We start from the raw sequence: 21,545 nt of genomic DNA on the forward strand, positions 1-21,545 counted from the left end.
TCAGATTTTGTAAAGTTTTCACTCAAAATCCTGTAATCTATAATCCCTGCTCTCACACCGATGAGAGGATTACAGATCCAGATTGTAATGATCGGCATCATGTGAACCTCCTGCTGCTCTCTGTGCTGCAGGGAGTCGAGGACTTGATCCAGCCCAGGCCCACGGAGGTCTTCAGCTTCCTGTGGAACCACCTTCTGAAGGACATGAGGGTGCTGGGTCGCAGTTTGAATCTGAACCTGGACAACACGGCGGTGACGGTTCATCTGGTGCTCAGCGTCTGCACAGAGTTCAATTCAGGTGATTCTGACTCTCTGACCACGTCCAGTTCTTCTGTTCATGTGAAGAAACGCTGACTCTGCTGAATGTTACCACAGGTTCCAGAGGTCCGATGCCTAATCTGTCCTCTAAAGGAGAACGGCAGCGGTGGGAGGAGCTCGTCCGTGACGTTGCCATCAAGCCAGTGCTTCAAGTTAGAAATGATCTGTTGCTGATTCAAATGCTGTGACTACATTTTGTTTTGCGCTGTGATCAAATGTTTTTCTCCTCCAGGATTTGCAGAAGAGTCTTTCTGAAGCTCAGGAGAGAATCAGTGCTGACGATGGATTTGCTGGAAGCTCCCTGATGAACCTGGTGCTCGGGGATCCGGGGAACATGTTGTCGCTCCCCTCCGACTGCCCGACACACCGCTCGTCCTTCTGGACTCTTCCTGAGATCATGACAGTGGAGAGGTTCTCTCAGCTGGTGGGGGAGGCGAGGGGACGCAGCTCTCTACCTCTGCTGCTCGAGTTCCTCAACAAGGTACCGATGAGCCCATTCCACAGGTTTAGTTTGTCTCAAACTCAACTTTTGTGTTGTTTTTCTCATTGAATATGTTGTGGTGTGTGCTGGTGTGTGTGTGTGTTTCAGATAAACTGTGTGAGACAGTTGCACCACCTCCCTGAGCTGGTTGTGTTACAGTCAGACCTGCTGAGGGTGTTTCCTCAGACGTCTGCAGCTCAGACTATCGCTGAGATGTTGCAGCAGATGCCAGCAGGTAAATCAACGTCTCATTTATTACTGAACGTTTATCATTGTATTTTAATGTGTGTCTTTTTGTTAAATGTGATCCCAGCACTTATATCACACATGCACAGACACACACTCACACAACCTGAGCCTCTGTGGTTGTCGTCCTCAGGATACCAGAAGAGGAAGCTGCAGGAGAGAGTGATGACGTTCATCAAAGTGTGGAACTGCCTCCGAGCCGAGGTGGCAAACAGCTGTAAGCACCTGACCTGTGACCTCTCATGGGTTCATGCTGGGTTAGGGTTAGGGTTAGGGTTAGGGTTAGGGTTAGTTAGTTCAGACATGATTAGAATCACAAACATCAAACCTCTGTTACTGCTGCTGATCTAAATACTGCTAAATACTGACCGATGTGATAATATGAATATGATGGCAACTGTCAAGTTAAATATACATATCTATATAGTTTATATCTATAGTTATTATAAATGACCTGATTTAAATTGAGTGAAAGTGAATGTAGTGAATTGTTTGATACCTATTTAATTCACAATTTATATTATAACAATATATTTTGATAAATTGTGATAGCTAAGAATCAAATAGAAAATAACAGTAAAAAAATAACTGTATGTAATTTGTTGTTATTCTTAATGTGACACCTATTCCTACACATATTAATTTACTTTCTCCTGTATGTGTTTGTGTGTGTGCATGTGTGTGTAGCAGCAGACCTGGGTGTGGACGTGAAGTTGTGTGAGAGAGAGGTGACAACCAAGAGCTCCGGGGAGTTTCTGACGCCGTCCCGACGCGGACCGGGCTCGTGTCTCCGGACGCTGGTGACCTTCCTGTCGGAGACTCACAACAGCCTGGTGAGGGAGGCCAGGAGAGCGAGTCGCCAGGAGGACAGGTCCGTGCAGCCGCCACGTGATGAGACCAGAACCAACACAGAGATCAGCAACTAAAACTCTTTTTAAACTCTGTTTCCTTTCCCCCAGTGAGTACATTGTTATGTTGGAGAGGATTTCCGAGACCCAGCTGACTCTGTGCAACCCAGAGAGAGAGCTGCTGCCTCTGGTGTTAGCTCACTGTCACTACACCCTGGAGAAAGGCCGGGAGACGGACAGCAGCTACGATCTGATGGGGATCCAAACGCAGCTCGCCCGCCGCTTCCTGGCTGGAAAACCTCTGATCAAAGCGGTAAAATTGAGATATAACCCTGTGTCTGTGTGTCAGTCTCAGGTAAAACCAAACCTTCCTCTCACCAGCACCGTTTTCCACTCTGATTAAAACCAGGACACGTCGCGGTACCTGAACAGACACCTGCAGGATTTCTCTGTGGTTCTATCCGAGGTCCGAGGGAAGGTTTGTCAGGTAAAAGAATTTCTCTCACCTCAGAACATTAGTAACAGTACCAGTCTGGAACTGAGTGGTGCCAGCTGAAGAATGTTCCCAGGAGTCTCCCCTGTACGAGTGTGTGAGGCCACTTTGTTACAGGTCAAATTCCTTCCCTTGGCCCTGCTGACTGTTTCCCTGTCCGTCCTGCAGGAGGCGCTGAAGGGTTCTGTGTGCAGCACCATGAGGACGGCGCTGCGCTCGTACACAGATGTTTGTGACGCCGTGTACGTGGTGGAGATCGGCCTTCGCTTCCTTGGCAAGATGGGCGGTGATCCTCAGGGTCAACTTTCATCCTACCTCACTGACTCTTTGCAGATGCGCCCACAGATTTCCAGCACTGTAGCCAAGGTAGAAGCCTCCAGACCCACAGCTATTTCCACTGAAACACCACTATGCAAAGAAAGGGATTCGATCTCATCTTGTAAAAAAACAACCCTCTCTTGTTGTCTTTCTCTCAATGAAAGTCCCATTTATAGAATTGTTCACTTACACGTTATTTCATAATCAAATTTTAACAGTTTATATCTGACTCTGATCTTCTCTGTTGCTATATCACATAACAAGATTTACAAGACTAAAAAGCAATGGGGTCCGTTCTTTCTCTGGAGTTTGTCTTTCACTCTGGAAAAAGTCCTGAGACTCTGGAGAACGTTTGCTTCCTCACATGCAGCCCCTCCGGATAATGTCAGGAGTCAATCCAGAGTTCAGTGCATGACTGAAAGCAGAGGAACATTGGTTTTCATGTTTTATAAAATGTGTATTTTGTCTTCTTCTATTGATTTCTATTAAATATGAAAATCAGCAGATGCTAGAAATTTGCACGCATGATTTAACTCACCTCAGTGGAAAAGTTGAATTTACTAGTATAGTTTTCCAATGTGTAAACTCTACATTCTGCATCATCTTGCCACGATAACGTATCTGAAAGTGCAGATTGTTCAGGTCACAGAGAAATGACTGGAGGCTGATTCCTGCTGTAAAGATAAATTGCTTTCAAAAAAAGATCAGTTCAGGAGATAAAACCTGCACAAAGAGCAGCGGTGGTTTTCTGTGACCTTTTAAAAACATGAATCTTTTTATTTTAGGGTCTTGGAGAATGCAAACTGGAACACAGCATATTCACCTGGCAGCTCCTGACTTGTTGGAAATCCGAGCTCATGCTGAACAGAAAACAAGTGAGTATCAATAAAAACAGAGTTATTGGATGTGGACAGAAGAAATATTTGAACCAAACCCCTTCACAGACTGAAACTGTTAAATCCATGAGAGAAACTCTATCCGCGAGGACCACATAATCACTCATGACCCCTGCTGGCTGCCAGAGCCTGACCCCAACACCACGGAGAGTTACATTTTCTGGGCTGTAATCCGTTGGACGTGTGCCATCTGACACGGCAGGCGCCCACAGATTGACCCCAATGAAACGACTTCGAGGAATTCTGTGTTCGCGGCGGTTTCTGCATTGATGCAAATAGTCGTGGAAGTGAATTAGACATCAATTAAACGTAAATCTGTGATTCTCTTTCAGGACCCGTTTCAGAAACTGCCCCCAAGGTTCCAGCTGAAGCTGTCCGAGGACGAGAGGAGAGGGCTGAAGGTTTTCCTCGCTGTCACAGACGTCGACACGTTTTCTTTGGAGCTTCATGAAATTCTGCTGCTGAAGACGAGCGATGCCGTAATGGACCAGGGTTACCAACCAAACTGGGAGTAAGCACAAGCCTTTTGTATTCACCCATCTGTAGAGACACTCATTCACCTTCTGTCAGTGTAGTTTCTGTTGGAGGAGATGCACCAAATGGTCAAACATTCCTAAAACATTTGCAGTATTGACACAAATTTCTCCAAAGGGTGTTTGTAAAAACACAAAGATCATGAGTCAAAGAAGTGTGCCTCTTTTCACGTCAGAGATTACCACCCTGGTCCAAAGGAATCCACAGATCCCAGACAGTTTTAATCAGAGTAAAGTGTGGAGGTCTCACCCGGCCGCTCCCCTGGGATGTGGAGCCTTTTGACTTCCAGGATGAGAGCGTGACCCTCCAGCCATCTGTCAGGGGAAAGGAGCTTAAGTTGTATCCCCTCTGCCGCAGGTCACTCCTATGGGGGCGGCAGCTGGACAGAGGAGTGAATAGGAATGCTTGGGGTGAAAACAATGGTTCTCGGTGCTAACGCTTCTCCCTCCCTGCTGTTTCTAGCATCAGGTCCACCATGGAGAGCCATTTGGAGGAGAAGAACCTTCCACCTCTGCTGGAGCTCGAGTCTCTACCGGAGGAGATCACTCTGGCACAGGGGGCCGACGTGTGGAGGGCGGCTGTGGACTTTAAAAGAAGATAGATGCTGATTTTTTGCAGAGATCTGATTGTTTGTTGTCACTGTAAGATAAGAGAATATCTAAATTCAAATAAGATCCTAAATTCATACATTGGAAGAACGACCAAAACAGGCCTCCAAGGCAAGGAGCAGGTCCGAAGTGACTGTAAATAGAGAGAAACAATCACAAGGAGACACACAATGACGACAAAGGGACACAAAACAACCACTGAGAGACACAAAAAGCACCACGAAGAAAAGCTACAAGACCACAGAGACAAATTGACCATAAAGAGACAGATAAAGACACAAATAAAATAATAATAAACATGCTGAGAGACACAATAGTCTTATATTAAGTTGTAGTGGTACATACCTCAGGGGCCGTTAACCAGCCTGTGTTTTTATAATGCATTAATCGTTCTATCCATGGGGACACATTCTGAATAATTGTTCTTTCTCTGGTGTGAATATTGTAAGTGTTGGAGATGTGAGGCCTTGTTTCTTTCTGTTAAAGTCTTCCTGGTGTTCGATCATGTTCATTTTGTATCTGAGGTTTGAGGGAACATTTAATAAATCATCTGTAAACGAGCTGGAACTTTTTTTAATGTTTGTAATTCAACGAGAAGTGATAATAAATCAAAGCGTCGTTTTGTAAAGTCAACCAAACGGTTGAATAAGCCACGCCCCTTGTGAGGCAGATCCTCTTGACCAATCGGAAGCACGACCGAAGGGACGAACTTCTTCTTCCGCCAATCGCAGGCGACGGGAGGCGGGGCCGAGTGGGTTTTCGCCACATGATGCTCCGCGTTATCACGGATCGTCAGTTTGAGTCCAGCGACAGAACCGAGCGGAGTCAAAGAAGTAACCCGGACTAACCCGGACCAGTTCAACTAAACTCGTTGAACAGTTTAAACTGGTTAACCCGACCCAGCTGATCTGGAGTCTGGAGCTACAGCCTCCCGGAGGACACGAGCTGCCGCGGACCCGCGATGCTGCCGCTCCGCCTCTGAAGTGAGTTCTTCACGTCCCATCAGCTGTTGTGTTGCTTACCGGACAAACGTGGTCATCTGAAGAACTGAGTGTGTCTCTAACAGCAGCTCGTGTTGGTTCCCCCCCTCCCAGCGGGGCTCAGGGGCAGAGCCGAGGCAGGGATTCGAACCCTCATCGGGACAGATCGCGGTCCAGTCTCGTGTCACGTCAGGAGTCCCGTTAGAGACTCGTGTGTCTGAATTCACTGATGTTTACATTCAGCTCGTGGGTCGGAACCGTGCGAGCTGCTGTTCCCCTCATACACCGCTAGCTAGCTAGCAGGTGCTGCATGCTAACGTAGCTCACCACAGCTCTGTGTGTTTCCACTGCTGCTCCTGCAAGTAACGGTCTTTAATTCACCTGTCGTCATCCACAGGCTCGTTCCCTGTGCTGTGCAGTGAGCTAGCTGAGCTAACAGAGCTAACAGAGCTAACAGAGCTAGCAGAGCTAACAGTTGTGTTAGATTGTTGTTTCCAGGAGCTGTGAACCTTGTGTTTGTGTTTTCACTCCTTAGCAACAGCGGCAGAGCTGTGGTTAGTTGCCTCACAGCCTCAGCAACACTAACCAGCTTAACCAGCGTCCCCAGTGACTCACATGGTTACCAGTGAGCTGGTAAAGCACAGGAAAGATCCTTCATTAGTCTGTGTTACAGCTTTAAAAAGCAAATATTAAAATACAAACTCAGTAAAGGTTATAAACCAGTTGAAAAATACAATGTAAATAGAAGTAACTACACAAAGAATAGAGATGTGTACAATATACACAACACTCAGTGTTGTTATCGTCACCCTCTTAGACTAATGGCCCAAGTGATGGCCTGATTCTTGCAGCTGGTGATGATGACGTCGTCTCTCAGGTTGAAGTTATCTGTAACTGATTGTCGTTCAGTAGTACTACACATGCTGTCACACTCCATTTGTGTGTGTGCCCTGCCACAAGGTATTTGTGTGTTGGTAGTACCCCTTGTTTCCCTGCAAGCTCAGAGAATGCACACACATGCATTGTGATTCTGATAAACACAAAACAGTTAGGGATAACTTGATCTCCTTGAGTTCTGGATGGTCTTTGATCTCCCCTTCAAAGCACTCCTCACAGGATGGGGTCTAGTCTGGATCGCTTATGACATCATGATTATCAGATATATCCTCTTCCTGGTGTGGACATGTCTGTTTGGCATCTTCATCTTCATCAACGGGAGTGTTTGAGGTCTTGTCTGCTCCCTCTGAGACAGAGTCTTGACCCGGTACCTGCTGCTTCATCTCTTCAACGACCGGCTCATTGTCATTTTCAGTGGATGAGGCTGGAGCGCTGTCAGAGTTGTCAAGTTCATCTCCTACAAATTTGAACAGTCACAAATGACTGATCATTCTGAAAAACCTTCATTGCCTTGTGGTCACTTGTATTAAAGGGGACATATTATGAAAATTCCACTTTTGTATTACTTCTACAGATTAATTTGTGTATCTGGCATGTCTACCGTCCCAAAAACACAATACACATCTTTTCTAGCTGTTAGATCACAATACGGTATTCCAATCTTTCTTAATTAGATCTACATTGTGGAAACATTTTTACAAGCTGTAGATGAAAGTGGCCGTTATTCCCTGTGTTGCTGTGGTTGAACCCTCTGAATCTCCATCCTCTTGTCCTCCACTCCAGGTTTTCAAAGGATGCATAAAGCACGCAGCCCCTCCTCCATCCCGACAGGTGTCTCCAGAGATGCTTTGGACCTCAGCTTGTCGGGCTCCCAGCTCTCAGTGTCCAGGAGGCCCAGCAGCGCGTCGCCTGGGAAGTGCTTCTCTCGCTCCGTGTCGGTCTCCGTGGCTGGTGACAGCAGAGGGAAACGCAACACCCTGGTGAGTCGGTGCCACATGTGTGCTCCTGTGCCGGCAGCAGAGCGGAGCTGCACATCGTCTATGAGTGTTTAGATAATCCCTTCATGATGCAGGAATGAGAGAAGTCAGCACTGTCAGCTCAGTCTTAGTTTCCCCCCCGATATGAAGAGTCAAACTCTTTTAACAAGCTTTTTAAATCCGCAGAGTGATGTCAGCTTCGGAAGCTCCCGCTCCATCAAGAACCTGCGGCGCTCCAACAGCACCACGCAGGTCAACCAGCCGGCCAGCATCAGTCTCAGGTCTGAACTCATCACACAGTAACCAGCTCACCACCAGTCCTGTATTGACAATCAATATGTCCTCTCATTTCTTTGGGTCAAACCTTTTTCCTCATTCATTATAACTGACATTGACCAATGTGCAATCACCAGATGACCTTTGGAGCAGCCTCTGAAATATGAAGGTCATGTTTTTGGAAATGACAGAAGAGAATGTGTGCATCTTAGATAATGTGAGTCAGAGCGTCCGAAGCAGTGCTCGTGTTACCAGGACACATCTTTGTTGTAAACGGAGCTCTCTCAACCAGGCTGCTGCTCTTCACTGAGCAACAGCTGGCAGCCCCGGAGCTGCAGCAGGTCGGACAATGAGAGTTGTGGCACGCCAGCTTCTGCTTGATAAAGAGCGAGGGAAGCTGGGCGCCTGTTGCTAGGGTCGGGGGGGCAGGCACTTGCTTTGTCCCAGGTTAGAGGGGGAGGGCCCAGGACCTCTGGGTCAGGTTACCCCCTCCACTAGGAGCCAGTGAAAGGAGAAGTGTGCATGCTCTGGTTCTATTGTCCGGCAGCTGCCGCCATTACCCCCCCCCCCCCCCCCCACCCCCCGCCCTCTCAGGATGCAGCGCAGAGGGGCTTTAAATTTAAAGGCATTCTGAATACCCCCAATGCCCCCCCCTCTCCCTCCCCCTCCACAGTCCACAGTCCACAGTCTCAGAGACTTTAGGGGGCGTTGGGGGGTCACTCACCACCCTGCTCCTCACCACTGCCTCCCCCTCTCCCCGTGCAGCTCTCTCTTGCAAAGCATGAGTAGAGGAATGTGCTGCCTGAATAGTGTCGTCAGATTGCTTTACATTGGGCCAGCTGGCTTGATCCCCCCCCCGAATACTCACACACACGCACACACAATAATTTATATACTCACCCACAATACCCAGACAGACTCACCCTGCACAGGAGGCTGCAGCACAGATAGCAGCAGAGGCCAGACAGGAGGTCATCTGTGCCTCCTGATGGAGGCGCGGGAGTGTCAGGCTGAAAGATGATCACAGGCCATCGAGATCAACATATGGGAGCACGCATTCAAATGGAATCCACAGCAGAGTTCTCCCTGACACACCAGTCAGCTGCTGGGGTGAATTCCAGTGCCTGGGGGGGGGGGGGGGATGAGACCGGTTTCTGCAGCTGTCATTACAACATTTAATCACAAAAGCTGCAACTTACCACGTCGACTCGGGCTCCCTGCTTTGTGTTGAGATGTCTAATTGTGTGTCGTGCCCTGCTAAGCCCTTGTTGTGGGGAACTGAACATGCTGCTCCCCCGCCTATAAGGATGCATTGGAAATTATTATCTCCTCCTGTATCAATGGTTCTGAGATTTCAGTTTCCACCAGCGATTATTAGATTTCTTATTAAACAGCGTAGTTCAGTAGAACAGGGTCCTGACCTGTGCTGGGCTTGTTTGCTCCTCAGTCAGGAACCGAGCGAGGACTACTTGGCCCTGTTCGACAGCAGCTTGGATGGACGCAAGAAACGCTCCAGCCTCAGCCGGGCCTCACCAGACGGAACCACATGGAACATCCTGGTATTGGTCATTTATTTATTTATATATGCTGGCTATCATATTAAACTGTGTGGATAAGATAAGAGATATAAAATGATCAATTCTTGTCTGATCAGCTTAAATTTTGTATTTTTGCTTTAAAACTCGAGCCTCCGACCTCCTGAGGCCTCATGTGCATTAACTCTCCGTTTCCTATCTTGAAGGACGACCAGCCCAGAGCTCTTCCTGTGCACTTGAGTCCTCGTAGCACCGGCAGCGTGGACTCTCCCATCAGCCTGAAGAAGAGAGCGCCTGGCATCGCTCTGGCCGCCAACTTCACCGCCAACAACAGGTGGGCAGCGTCTTTGACACGTCCCCCAGGTAGAAGAGGCACAAGTCCAGAACCAGCACAGTGACTACCTGCACTGCTGCATTCTGGACTTCTGCCTGCTTCTCGTGTTTCATACCTGTGGATCACGGCAGCTGATACTGCCTTCAGGAATTCCACCCACAGACTCTTTCGCGTAAATGTCAGAAAACCGTGTGGGCTGACTTTGTAATATGATGAGAATTTGTGTCACAGCACGTACAGTGTCGGTTACTGTAATGCCTGGAGGGGGGTGAGGTGAGAAAAGATGGCAGTGGCGTTCTAAATACTTAAAACTGATACCCACACATGAGGGACTTCCATGGGTTTGTGAATCGTCTCCTGCAGGGTGTCATTGTGCCTTTCTGTTTTCCCCAGGAGCAACAAGGGAGCTGTGGGGAACTCTGTCACCACCATCTTACACAACAACTACTCTGAGAAGCCGCTCACGCCAAAGAGCTCCAACCAGAAGCCGTCCTTTAAGTATGTTGTGCACTCAGCATAATCGGATGCCTGTCATGGTTTTATAGATTTTTTTATTGATAAGGCCAAGCCAAATGTACGATGTTGACCATAACGGAAACAAATCCTGCTGCTGCCTTCATGAGAAGGTTCTTCTGTCCAGTTTGTTAGTTATCTCATCTGATTTTGTATCTTTTCTCTCAGTAACATCCTGAAAGCCACAGCAAACGATGAAGTGTCCCTGGAGAACGGCTCCCTCACCAAGTCCCAGAAGAATTTCTCCTCAACATCTTTAAGTTCCAACAACAGATCTCCGGTGTCGGCCCTCCACGGCAGCCCCGTCATGCTCCGGAGGAAGGAGGTCACTGAGGAGGAGGCTGAAAGGTTGGAACCCTTAATGATGTTCTCAACGAGTTGGCACTGTTTAGGTTCTTTGTTTAATTGTTCTGTGACTCACAGCGGTCCTCTGTGCATTTGAAGGTTTATTCAGCAGGTGAACCAGGCGGCAGTCACCATCCAGCGCTGGTACCGAGCCAAGAGACGACTCTCGAACCAGGCAGCGCTCAGACGCATCCTCGCTGGTAAAAGAAAGGTATCCATCTGTCCTCAGGCTGCTGCACTCCTCACCTTTCATTCCACACAGTCTCAACTGGGTTTATCTCAGTATTAACCTGTTTGTCTCCTGGTAGGAGTGGGAGGAGAGAGCGGAGGAGGACGACAGTCGCCTGGAGCAGCCGCAGAAACGGGACGAGGACAGGAAACGGATTCGTGAAGAGAAAGCTCGTCTGGCTCGTCTCGCCGCCATCCAGGTGCCCACCTCTGATTTACTGACGAAGTTAGAAGACATATTTTCAAAACTGATGCAATAGAGACGAGATGGCCACAGTTCTAATCCTCAGTCTGTGTCAAGCACCTGAAACATCGGACTGCACACTTCCCATAACGCAGCTCAGGAGGTTTTTGTTTGGATAACATCTCTGAAATTATCATGTTAGAAAAAAGAATCTAGTCCAAGTGCTGATTTTCACTTGGTAATCAAATACATCTGGAACGTTTGGATGTCATTAGAGAAAAAAAACAGGCAGACATCACTTTATGGTCTATAACCCTGTCCCCTGTCTCCCCCTGGTGGTGTGCTACAGGAACTGCAGCAGAAACGGGCCCAGCGGGTTACAGAGGTGCAGCAAGCGGCCAAGCTGGAGCCTGAGAACCAGAGGCCGACCAGTGGAGTTGGAAGGAAGAAACCACCCAAGATTTCTCTGACCAATACAAGTCCAGTGGCCTCGCCGAGCAACCACAGCCCTGTGTCGCCCCCCGGTGTCAAAGCCAAAAATACAGGTGTGTTCTTCTCTGGAGGCTTTGGACTTCAAATTGTACAGCATCGACTTGTTTAAATATCCACGATCATCTTATTACATCTTTAAATTGATAAAAATCCATTGTTTCTGACCTCCGGATGGTTATGTTTCCACAGACTCTAATTTGAACATTGTGGCCGACGTAGGTGAACTGAGCTTCAGAGCCATTTCTCCTGCTCCGTCCAATCCCAGGGGATCTCAGTGTTCCCAGGTAAACAATTATTTAATCCTAATGCTCTACAATCACAAACTCCATCCCACTCCTGATATTAAAATGCCCTTTCTCTTGTAGGAGCAGGAGGACAGAGCAGAGGAGGATATTTGTCCGGAGCAGCAGAACCAGGAGAACGACAGGAAACTGGTCCGTAAAGAGAAAGCTCGTCTGGCCCGGCTCGCTGCCGTGCAGGTGATCCCGGCTGATGTACGTACTGAGCAGTAAAGTCAGGGTTCAACAGTTCTTTCTAAAGCAAATCAATCACATCACACTTTTGAGCTGTGTTGTAATGTCTCCCTCTGGTGGTGTGGTGCAGGAGCTGCCACAGAAAAGAACCCAGCGAGTGGCAGAGGTGCATCACGCAGCTGAGGTGGAACGCCTGAAGCCGGTCGGAGTGATCGGACGCAGGAATCAGACCAACAGGAGTCCGGCCTCGCCGAGCAGCATCAGCCCGATGTCACCACCAGACATCAAAACCAAGAACACAGGTCGGAACGCCGGGAGCTCAACGCCACAAACATCTTCATGTGCAGTTGAGGTTACTAAAATCTGATGTGAGAGAATCCTGTAAGGAACATGCTGGTCTAATGTTTCCATAGACACCAATTTGAATGTGGAGACTGACATAGTGGAGCTCAGCTTCAGAGCCGTTTCCCCGTCGTTCTCAAATCGCAGAGGTTCTCAGTGTTCCCAGGTACGTAATTATAAACTGAAATGATCAAAGTTACGCACCAGTTTTTCTTTTTGGTCCTATGTTAAACACTTGTGTGATGACCTTACTCTAGGAGGCTGTGCAGAGGTCGGTGAGTGTGGAGGAGCAGCGTCAGGGAGCTTGGTCCAGCAGAGCTCAGTCTAAGACGACGCTCAACGAGCTGCTGGACACTCTGAAGCTGCTGGAGGACGAGCCAGAGAGGCTGTCCGAGCCCAAGTGCTACCACAAGGAGAAGTACGCCTGGATAGATGAGGTGAGTCTCAAGGTTCTGAGGTGTGAAGAGCTTGTCTTCAGCCTGAGGGTTTCCATCGCCGGATAAATCAGCAATAAACAAACCTGCACTCTTTCTGTCTTAAGGACGGAGACTCCATCTCTCTGACCACTGACAACCTGGAGCGCCACAGGCAGCTGAGCCACCACCCCGCTCTGCCAGACGGGGGCGCCCTGCTCTCTGAGGCCAAGCTGCAGAGCATCATGAGCTTCCTGGACGAGATGGAGAAGTCTGAACAGGAGAGACCTCGCTCGGTCACCTCAGGATCACACAGAGAGGTCAGGGGCTGCAGCGACACAGCGACTCTTCCTTCCTGTTGTGTGTCAGTGTGTCCCCATCCCAGTCATTAAATAACGTGCTGACTCTACCTGTGTGTTCTCAGGCTGTGTTGTCTGAGGAGGAGCTGGTCGCCGTCGAGCAGGCGTCGGCCCCCCCCGCCGAAGTCACCAGCCCCATGATGAGAATCAAGCTGGAGCTGGAGGAGAAGAAACGCACCGTGCACATGCTGCAGGCCGCGCTGGTGAGCAGCTCCACCACCTCGCAGGGATTCTCCTGTGAGTGACTGTGAGTGGAGGTTTGTTTATCGTCTCTGTGTTGTGTGCGTCAGGCCCAGCAGAGGGAGCTGACGCTGAGACTGGTGAATGAGACGGAGAAGGAGCTGAACAGGAACCTCCATCTCCAGAAGGAACAACATGAGGCCACCATCCAGAGACACCTCACTTTCATTGATCAGGTAAATTCAGTGGGATCTCGGCTGTCACATGTCTCCTCACTCGCCTCATCTCCCTCTGACTGTGGATTGTGATCTTCTCGTCAGCTGATCAACGATAAGAAGTCCCTGAGTGAGCGCTGTGAGGGAGTGGTGGCCGAGCTGAAGCTGGTGGATCAGAAGTACACCAAGCAGATCGCACAGATGCAGGAGCAGCATGAAATGGTGAGACGGAGGATAACACCAGTGATATAATGAATCCACCTCTTTTCATCTCCCACTGCAAACAGCTCCGGCCGCTCTGCCTGGCTTTGTGTGTCTTGCTTTCTTGCTGTGTTGCCTTTGTTTAACCGTCTATTCTCTGTTTTTCTCTTCCTCTTCTTCGCTGTCTCCCTCTGTCCCCGTCGGTTTGTCTTTATTTTCTTGGCCTTAGGTTTGGCAAATTCTGGGTCCCTTATGCCAGGTAACTTTGTTTTATTTTCCTCGAACCCGTTCATCCATCGATTCGATCATCTCTCTCATTCTACCACTTCTTTCTTCATTTCATTCATCGCTCGGACAGAGTGTCTGCATGTGAGTCCCCGCTGTCTTTTCTCATCTCTAGGTTTAGATATACAGCTTTCAGTGTTTTATCTTATTCTGTAAATTGTCTTGTCTCCACTCTCCTCTTCCTCTTGTTTCATTTGTGGTGTTTCTCAATTTGATATTTGATCTCTTAGAATGTTCTGTAACTTAACCAACAGCAGAGTAGATGTACTACTTCCTGTTTGTACCACATGACCTGTGCAACATGAAAGGTCACATGATGTGTTAGTGTGGATGTAGCCTGTGTTATGATGTAAACATTTAATCTCTACAAAACACCTCTCTTGTTTTAAATGATATAAATGCTGGTGTATTTGTTCTCCTCATGACTTCACTTCACTGTGACCGCGCCTCACCACTATAACTTACCCTCCCCCCCACACCCTTCCTCCCTCTACAGGAGATCAAGAAGTTAAAGGACCTGATGAGCGCCACAGAGAAAGTACGGCGGGAGAAATGGATCGACGAGAAAACCAGGAAGATTAAAGAGATCACTGTGAAAGGTAGTGAAGCCTCCGAGTGGAAATCTGGGATTGAAACTTTTATTTCCAACAGAATCCTCAGACATACGTCAGTGACTCAGCATAATTCTATCCCCTCATTGTGGTGATACATTTGTCCCTTTAGTATTGTCATGTTCGAACATTTTGTCTCAAGGCAACTCCCTGAAACTCAATGTGTTTATTGTTACTGTGATGACCTGATTCCATCAAATGTCCCAGTGAGTTGTCAGGATGCGGTGGTGACATGTTTGTACAGTCACACCTCTGTAGTTTCCAGCTGTGTTAGTGTGGATGTAGTGTCTAGAGCGAGCGATGGGATGTGTAGGAACCTTGAAGGGCAATCGAGTGCAGAGGAATGTGATGGCATGCTTGAGGTCGGAGGCCGATGATTACAGAGTGGTGTAGAAAGTTTCTGAATGTTAGAAAGAAAGAGAAGAAGAGGAGGGAGCAGGGAAGAAGGAAAGTGAATAGAAAATGTTTATAGGGTTAGGAAAGCAGAGCTGGGACAGAGCGGGTGGTGGAGGGTTCGGGGGGGGCACCAGGCACGTGACCAGAGCTGTGTCAGAAGCCAGATGGGTTGAGGCTGGTCAGATCCAGAGGCCTGCGACAGAACACATCCAACTCAACACGGAGAGTCACACACATAGAAGCTGTCATCCTCTCAGGAGCTGACAGGTCCCTGAACATGCAGCTCTTTCCTGTTTCCTCACCTGGACACTGAATGGAGATTTGTGAAGCTCCTCTCTCAGACACACAAAGTCTTTGTGGATAAGATTTCAGTTCCAAAAGGTCCATGGCTTGAGTGAGTGAGGGCTGAAACCAGAGAACCTCTAACCCTGGAAGTGAAGCCTGTGACTGAGATGCAGCACGATGTGAGAGACCTTGTTCTGATGTGACTCTAAAAGCCTTTAGGTAACACCTGCTATCACAATGTACTTATTCTCTTGTCTCTATTTATTTCCCCCTCATCTTCCTGTGAGCATGTGGATTTCCACCAGAATCCTCCGACACACGTCAGTGATTCAGCATCGTTCTCTCCCCTCGTTGTGGTTTTACTTTCGTCCCTTTTAGGATGAACATGTTCTCATGAAATGTTGAACAAGATGTTTGAGCTGATTCAGCTTCTTCTCAGTGGCTGAAGCTCCTGTTGGCTCCGCCCTCCCGGCAGGAAACGTTGTCGAAAAAGTTGTCAGGATGCGGTGGTGACATGTTTGTAGAGTAACACCTCTGGAGATAAAGAATTGTTTGTGTTTGTCCACAGCCCTGTGACCAGCACCAGGGTGTGTATGTCTTCAACCGACTATGAGGGCGGAGGTTAAGAACCAGCACCAGGCGGAGAGTGGAGCGCTGGTAGAATATGTCTGATGGCGTGTTGTACACTCACACCTCTGGAGATAGAGAATTGTTTTCATGTCTTTACTGAGGACACAACCTCTGACTTGACCTTCGCAGAGAAAGGTTGAGGATTCAAATGTTTAGTTTCTTGGCAGAGCTGATAAACTGTCATGGTGAGACTTTATAAGTACGCCCTTTTTTTAAAGATGGTTTGATTATAGTTGTCTGGCATGACAAAGTTGTCATGCCAGACAACTTTTTCTGGCATGAAAAGTTGTCTGAGCCACAAGATAAAGGTTCTTATGAAATGTTATCATGTGATGCACTGAATGGGGAATGCAGGGGACACCTTACAAGATATTTCAGAACACATGTCAGAAATGTTTGTATTTCTTTACTGAGTCATCGCTGAGCTGTATTTACTGTCGTTCTCACCAATATGTGGAACAAAAAATGAAAACTGTCTAACAGGAATCTGACTCATGAAAATACAAATTGATCATTTAAAACAAAACACGTCTCTTCTCTGCTCACAGGTCTGGAGCCGGAGATCCAGAAGCTGATCTCTAAACACAAACAGGAGCTGAAGAAGCTGCGGACGCTCCACGAGTCGGAGCTGCTGCAGGCGGACGACCAGGTGGCCCAGCGCGTCCTCCGCCAGTGTGAGGAGCTCCGCCAGCAGCTGGAGAAGGAGAAGGAGGAGCAGTGCCAGAGAGAGAGGGAGCTCGCCAAGCAGAGGTGGGCATGTCACATCATTGTCCCTCACACTGGCCTCCTCTGCCTTTCTATGTTTGCGTCATATAATTAAAATGTTCCACATGAAAACGCTGTATGAATAAATCCTTCATCACTTCCAACCAAACAATCTGAAGCTGCGTGAAACACAGGAAGCTGGAGAGTCTGTTCAAAAAGAAACCTCCCATAAACAAAGCAGCCTTTGTTGAGCTTAATGTCCTCAGACCTGAGTGACATGGCCTTCACTCTTCTGTTGATTCAACAATCTTCATCAAGCAATGAAAACAGGAAAGGGAGAGACTGAGAAGAGTTAATGAGCACACGAAAGGCTGTTAGCGGGTGTTCGTTAATGAGTCCCTTGTTTGTGTGATCTGCTGGTGTGTGCTGATGATGTTTGTTTGTGTCAGGTATGAGAAGCAGCTTCAGGAGGAGGAGCTGTCCCTCCAGCAGCAGAGGAGGAGTCTCTCCAAGGAGGTGTCCGACGAGAAGGAGAGGTTGGCCCAGCTGGCTGCTCGGTGAGGTCAAAGGTCATACGTCCATCTCCCTCTCTCTGTAATGAGAACCCGAAGAAACAAAGCAAACAAGATCTCACAGAAACTGGTTTATTATGAAGTCTGCTTAGAACTTTTGAAAATATGTCTCTCCTGCAATCCTGTAGGAAATATAAGAGACTCTTATACGCTGATCTTATTTTACTCTTATAAAATAAGATCAGCATGAGCCAGTGTTAACCAAAGGTAATTCATTGGAGTATATAAGTTGCATGTGTATATTCAGATTCATAAATGAAGTGTTTAATATTATGTTTCCCTGTGAAACTTGATAATTGTGACTGCCTGTCTCATTCTGCATAACTTAGTAAACAACAGACAGTGGACTGAATATATCCTGGAATGTTCCAAAGAGTCCTGAGTGAATCAGCTGTATTTTACAGATGAGGTTCAGTTATGTTGAAAAGTGTTGTGCTTCTCCATTATCACGGATCTTCTCTGTGTTTGTGTCGCAGGCAGCGAGCGGAGCTGGAGGATCTGAAGCGGCAGCTGGAGGAGAACAGTTCTCTGGCTGCACGAGTGCTCAGAGAAGAGCTGGAAAAAAACAGGCAGGAGCAGGAGAGGAGGCACCAGGTGAGGAGTGTGGACGGTGCAGAGGAACATGAGCTTCAGGCAGATGTCAGGTCTGCAGCCCATTAACAGAGTGTGTGTGTGTGAACAGGTGGAGATGAAGGCACTACAAGAACGACTGGGCATGGACCGGCAAACCTGGGAAGGAAACTACAAGAAACAAGAGGTTTGTTGATCCCTGCCATGAGTCTGTGCAGCCAGTCCAAAGCTTTTCTGATGTGACTCAGTAGCTCCTCTCGTGTTCAGAGTCACGTGAGTCAAACCGTGTCAATGTGACGTGGTGCTCTCACAGGCCCTGTAGGCATCTGGCTGCAGTACTCATTCTTGTGTCAGGGGAAAGGTTTCAAATGCAAGCAGTGATTTCATGTTGGGCTTCATTACATTTCCAGCTTTGTGGAGTGATGGCGACTTGTGTCCTGACACTCTTTTAGAGGAAACTGTGATGGTGTTGATCAGATCCACTGAGGAAGAACCGAGATACTTCTGCTCACAGATGTTTGTTGATAAGTAAAGAATTCAATCGTCCTCTGTGTCTTTGTGTGTCTGTAGGAGGCGTGGCTTCTGAGCCGCGAGCGCGAGCTCAAAGACGCGCTGCGACGAGAACGCGACAAAGAGATCGAACTGGCCATCTGCACGCTGGAGGACGAAACGAGCAAGGACAAGGAGGAGTGTGAGAGGGCAGCTGACAACAGGTGAGTGTACAAAGACAACTTTCCACGTCCTCTGTCTATTCCCAATGTCACATGCTTCTTTTTCTGTTTACAAGTCCTGGCTGTGTGTGAATAGAGGCCCTCTGCTCTGTGTTCTCAGGGTGAAGCGTTTGGGTGAGAAGTACGAGGCGGAGCTCCGGGAGCTGCAGCGCTCGGAGAGGACGGCTGTGGAGAAACAACAAGAGCTGAGGAGGCAGCAGGCGGACACGGAGGGAGAGCTGATCCGACTTCAGGCCCTGCTCAGACAGAAAGAACAGGAGATGGAGGACATCACACAGGTAAAGAGAGAATCCCGGTCATTTGTAAATGGAAACGTTTAAATACAAAACAGATTGAGACTTGGAATTCATCTGACTCGTCTCTACAGACCAGGGACAAGCTGTCCGACGAGCGCCGCTGCCTGGCAGAGGTGATCAGGCAGGAGTTCGCTGACAGGCTGGTGCAGACGGAGGAGGAGAACCGCCGGATGAAAGTGGAGGTGTCAGAGGTCAGGGCCAGGCAGCGGGTGGAGGTGGAGAGGGTGACCAGGGAGAAGGAGGAGGAGCTGGCTGAAGTCCATCAACGGTAAGATGAAGGGCGAGAACATCATGACTTTAAAAATAGGGATATTTAAAGTTTTAATCAGTGAATCAGAAGCAGCAGACAATCTGAAGTGTTCTGTGTGAAAATGAAAAGGATGAAAAGACGAACTCAGGAAGTACGTCAGTGTTCGACTCCACGCTTTTCAGAAGTGATGTCGGTCAAATGGCTCTTTACAGTCCTCTGTCTGAGGTGCACAAAAGGTGGAAACTCAAGCTCTCCGCTCTCTGCCACTTTCTGAGAGAGTGATATGAATGGAGCTTTGGAGGAATCCTGAAAATGACCTGATTTATATCTACACGGAATTAAATGTGGCTCTTAAAGCTGGAGGAGGAGGAGGAGGAGGAGAAGGAGGAGCAACATGTGAAATAAGGGATTTCTCTTCTTCACCCACAGCTCATGTCTGAAAACGGCCTATAACCTGATTAACACCTCTTCTCATGCTTTTCCAGAGTGAAGTCGGCCATCTTGAGGAAGGACGAGACGGTCAGTAACCTTCGGAAGCAGCACGAGGTGAGAGGCTGAATTCTCTCTGTCACAACATCTCTGATACGAAAACACAGCGTCTATTAATATCACCCACTCCTCGTACAGGCTGCTCTGAAGAGGGCGGATCACCTGGAGGGCCTGTGGGAACAGCAGAGGAAGCAGCTGCTGGAGAAGTGACTGACAGGAGGACCAGGCTCTTACCCGTGTGGTCGTCTCCCCTCCGCTCTCAGCCTCAACCAGTGTGTCGCCCCTGCCTGATGCTTTTTAGTTTTTAGCGTGCAAGACTGAACCTGTGTAACTTCAGAGGGTTGAACAAGTGGCTGAACCTTGTCCTACCTCATATGCAAACTACAAAACGGGGAAGTGCTCTGGGTTAGGGTACAGCCCCCCCCCCCCCCCCCCTCCCTGTGAGGCATGAAGGAACGTTTGTGTTAGAATTTCCATAATTCAAATTCCATAGCCCAGGTTGAACCAGATAGAGATCCTACAGAGGGATTGACTCCTCGTTCTTCTTCTTCTTCCCTGTACCGAGGAGGACTGCTGCATTTTCTTGCTGACTGAACTACTACCCCCCCCCCCCCCCACACCCCCTCTGGCTGTGGTCGGTGGGAGCAGGAACGCCTCCATGTTCCCCACAGAGCTGCCACGGAAACAGTTCCAGATGTTTCTGAATCCAGCCCAGGCCTGCCCCGGTGTGGGGGATGGGGGGGGCGCTCAGCTGAGGGGACCCTGGACTCACATAGTGTCTGCATCACAGCTACACTATGAACAAATGCCTGGAACAAGTCAAGCTCTTAGTGCCCCCCCCCCCCCCCCCCCCCTCGTCTTAATGTGTTGAGTCATGTGTTTTGTCCCAGTGCCCCCCCCCCCCGCCCACCCAACCTGGAGACCAGTGCTAATTACAGGATCTATAACCTCCCCCCCTCCTCCACAGCCCTGTGACCAGCTCCAGGTTGTTTATGTCTTCAGCCAAAGTTTAGATGTGACCAAGAGGTCAGAGGTTAAGAACCAGCACCAGGCGGAGAGTGGAGCGCTGGTAGGAAGTGTCTAGAACGAGCGATGGGATGTGTAGGAAGCTTGAAGGGCAATCGAGTGAAGAGGAATGTGATGGCATGCTTGAGGTCGGAGGCAGATGATTACAGAGTGGTGTAGAAAGTTTCTGAATGTTAGAAAGAAAGAGAAGAAGAGGAGGGAGCAGGGAAGAAGGAATGTGAATAGAAAACTTTTATAGGATTAGGAAAGCAGAGCTGGGACAGAGCGGGTGGTAGGAGGGTTCGGGGGGGCACCAGGCACGTGACCAGAGCTGTGTCAGAAGCATTACATTACATTATTACATTACATTTAGATGAAGCTTTTATCCAGAGCGACTCCCAATAAGCACCAACCATGAGGGAACAAACCCAGAACAACATGAATCAAGAAAGAACAATTTCTTCAAAATTGCTGGGGTGTAACGTTTAACCAGGTCCTGGATCTAGACTGGACCCGATCTGTTCGCAGCACAGTACGCGAGTACTAGTGTTCTGAACCGGATGCGAGCAGCTACTGGTAACCAGTGAAGGGAGTGGAGGAGTAGTGTGAGTGAATTTAGGTTAAAGACCAGTGGAGCTGCTGGTTTCTGGATGAGCTGCAGAGGTCGACCTGCCAGGAGGGAGGTGCAGTAGTCTGGGCGTGAGGTGACCAGAGCCTGGACCAGAACCTACTGAGTCTTCAGAAGCCAGATGGGTTGAGGCTGGTCAGATCCAGAGGCCTGCGACAGAACACATCCAACTCAACACGGAGAGTCAGACACATAGAAGCTGTCATCCTCTCAGGAGCTGACAGGTCCCTGAACATGCAGCTCTTTCCTGTTTCCTCACCTGGACACTGAATGGAGATTTATGAAGCTCCTCTCACAGACACACAAAGTCTTTGTGGATAAGATTTCAGTTCCAAAAGGTCCATGGCTTGAGTGAGTGAGGGCTGAAACCAGAGAACCTCTAACCCTGGAAGTGAAGCCTGTGACTG

At 48.6% G+C, this 21,545-nt stretch overlaps 2 protein-coding genes across 3 annotated transcripts in view; both read left to right on the forward strand.

Moving 5' to 3' along the window:
- rnf213b (ring finger protein 213b) overlaps positions 1-5,301 on the forward strand; it is a 29,106-nt gene extending 23,805 nt beyond the window's left edge. The window contains exons 54-65 of the mRNA XM_062413709.1: positions 132-297; positions 375-469; positions 550-798; positions 907-1,033; positions 1,178-1,261; positions 1,732-1,915; positions 2,004-2,205; positions 2,302-2,379; positions 2,554-2,751; positions 3,489-3,578; positions 3,932-4,110; positions 4,596-5,301. Of these exons, the coding sequence (XP_062269693.1) occupies positions 132-297; positions 375-469; positions 550-798; positions 907-1,033; positions 1,178-1,261; positions 1,732-1,915; positions 2,004-2,205; positions 2,302-2,379; positions 2,554-2,751; positions 3,489-3,578; positions 3,932-4,110; positions 4,596-4,734 (1,791 nt within the window). The 3' untranslated portion in view covers positions 4,735-5,301. The remainder of the gene's footprint in view (positions 1-131; positions 298-374; positions 470-549; positions 799-906; positions 1,034-1,177; positions 1,262-1,731; positions 1,916-2,003; positions 2,206-2,301; positions 2,380-2,553; positions 2,752-3,488; positions 3,579-3,931; positions 4,111-4,595) is intronic.
- A 226-nt stretch (positions 5,302-5,527) lies between these two features.
- On the forward strand, positions 5,528-20,340 carry cep131 (centrosomal protein 131). Of its 2 annotated transcripts, XM_062413710.1 has the most exons (30): positions 5,528-5,724; positions 7,402-7,598; positions 7,782-7,876; positions 9,319-9,430; positions 9,613-9,740; positions 10,134-10,238; positions 10,422-10,601; positions 10,698-10,809; positions 10,907-11,026; positions 11,360-11,555; positions 11,692-11,786; positions 11,868-11,996; positions 12,106-12,277; positions 12,389-12,483; positions 12,575-12,754; positions 12,859-13,050; positions 13,155-13,292; positions 13,380-13,505; positions 13,590-13,706; positions 13,915-13,944; positions 14,467-14,569; positions 16,441-16,642; positions 17,047-17,154; positions 17,646-17,763; positions 17,852-17,926; positions 18,310-18,452; positions 18,571-18,748; positions 18,838-19,034; positions 19,502-19,562; positions 19,644-20,340. In XM_062413710.1, exons 2-30 carry the CDS (start codon positions 7,413-7,415, stop codon positions 19,713-19,715), a joined length of 3,765 nt encoding a protein of 1,254 aa, XP_062269694.1. In that variant the 5' UTR covers positions 5,528-5,724; positions 7,402-7,412; the 3' UTR covers positions 19,716-20,340. The 2 variants fall into 2 exon arrangements, with proteins under 2 accessions (XP_062269694.1, XP_062269695.1); XM_062413711.1 differs by lacking the exon at positions 13,915-13,944.
- Positions 20,341-21,545: the final 1,205 nt, after the last annotated feature.

The sequence above is a fragment of the Platichthys flesus genome, chromosome 20 (assembly GCF_949316205.1).
Source record: "Platichthys flesus chromosome 20, fPlaFle2.1, whole genome shotgun sequence".
Lineage (NCBI taxonomy): Eukaryota > Metazoa > Chordata > Actinopteri > Pleuronectiformes > Pleuronectidae > Platichthys > Platichthys flesus.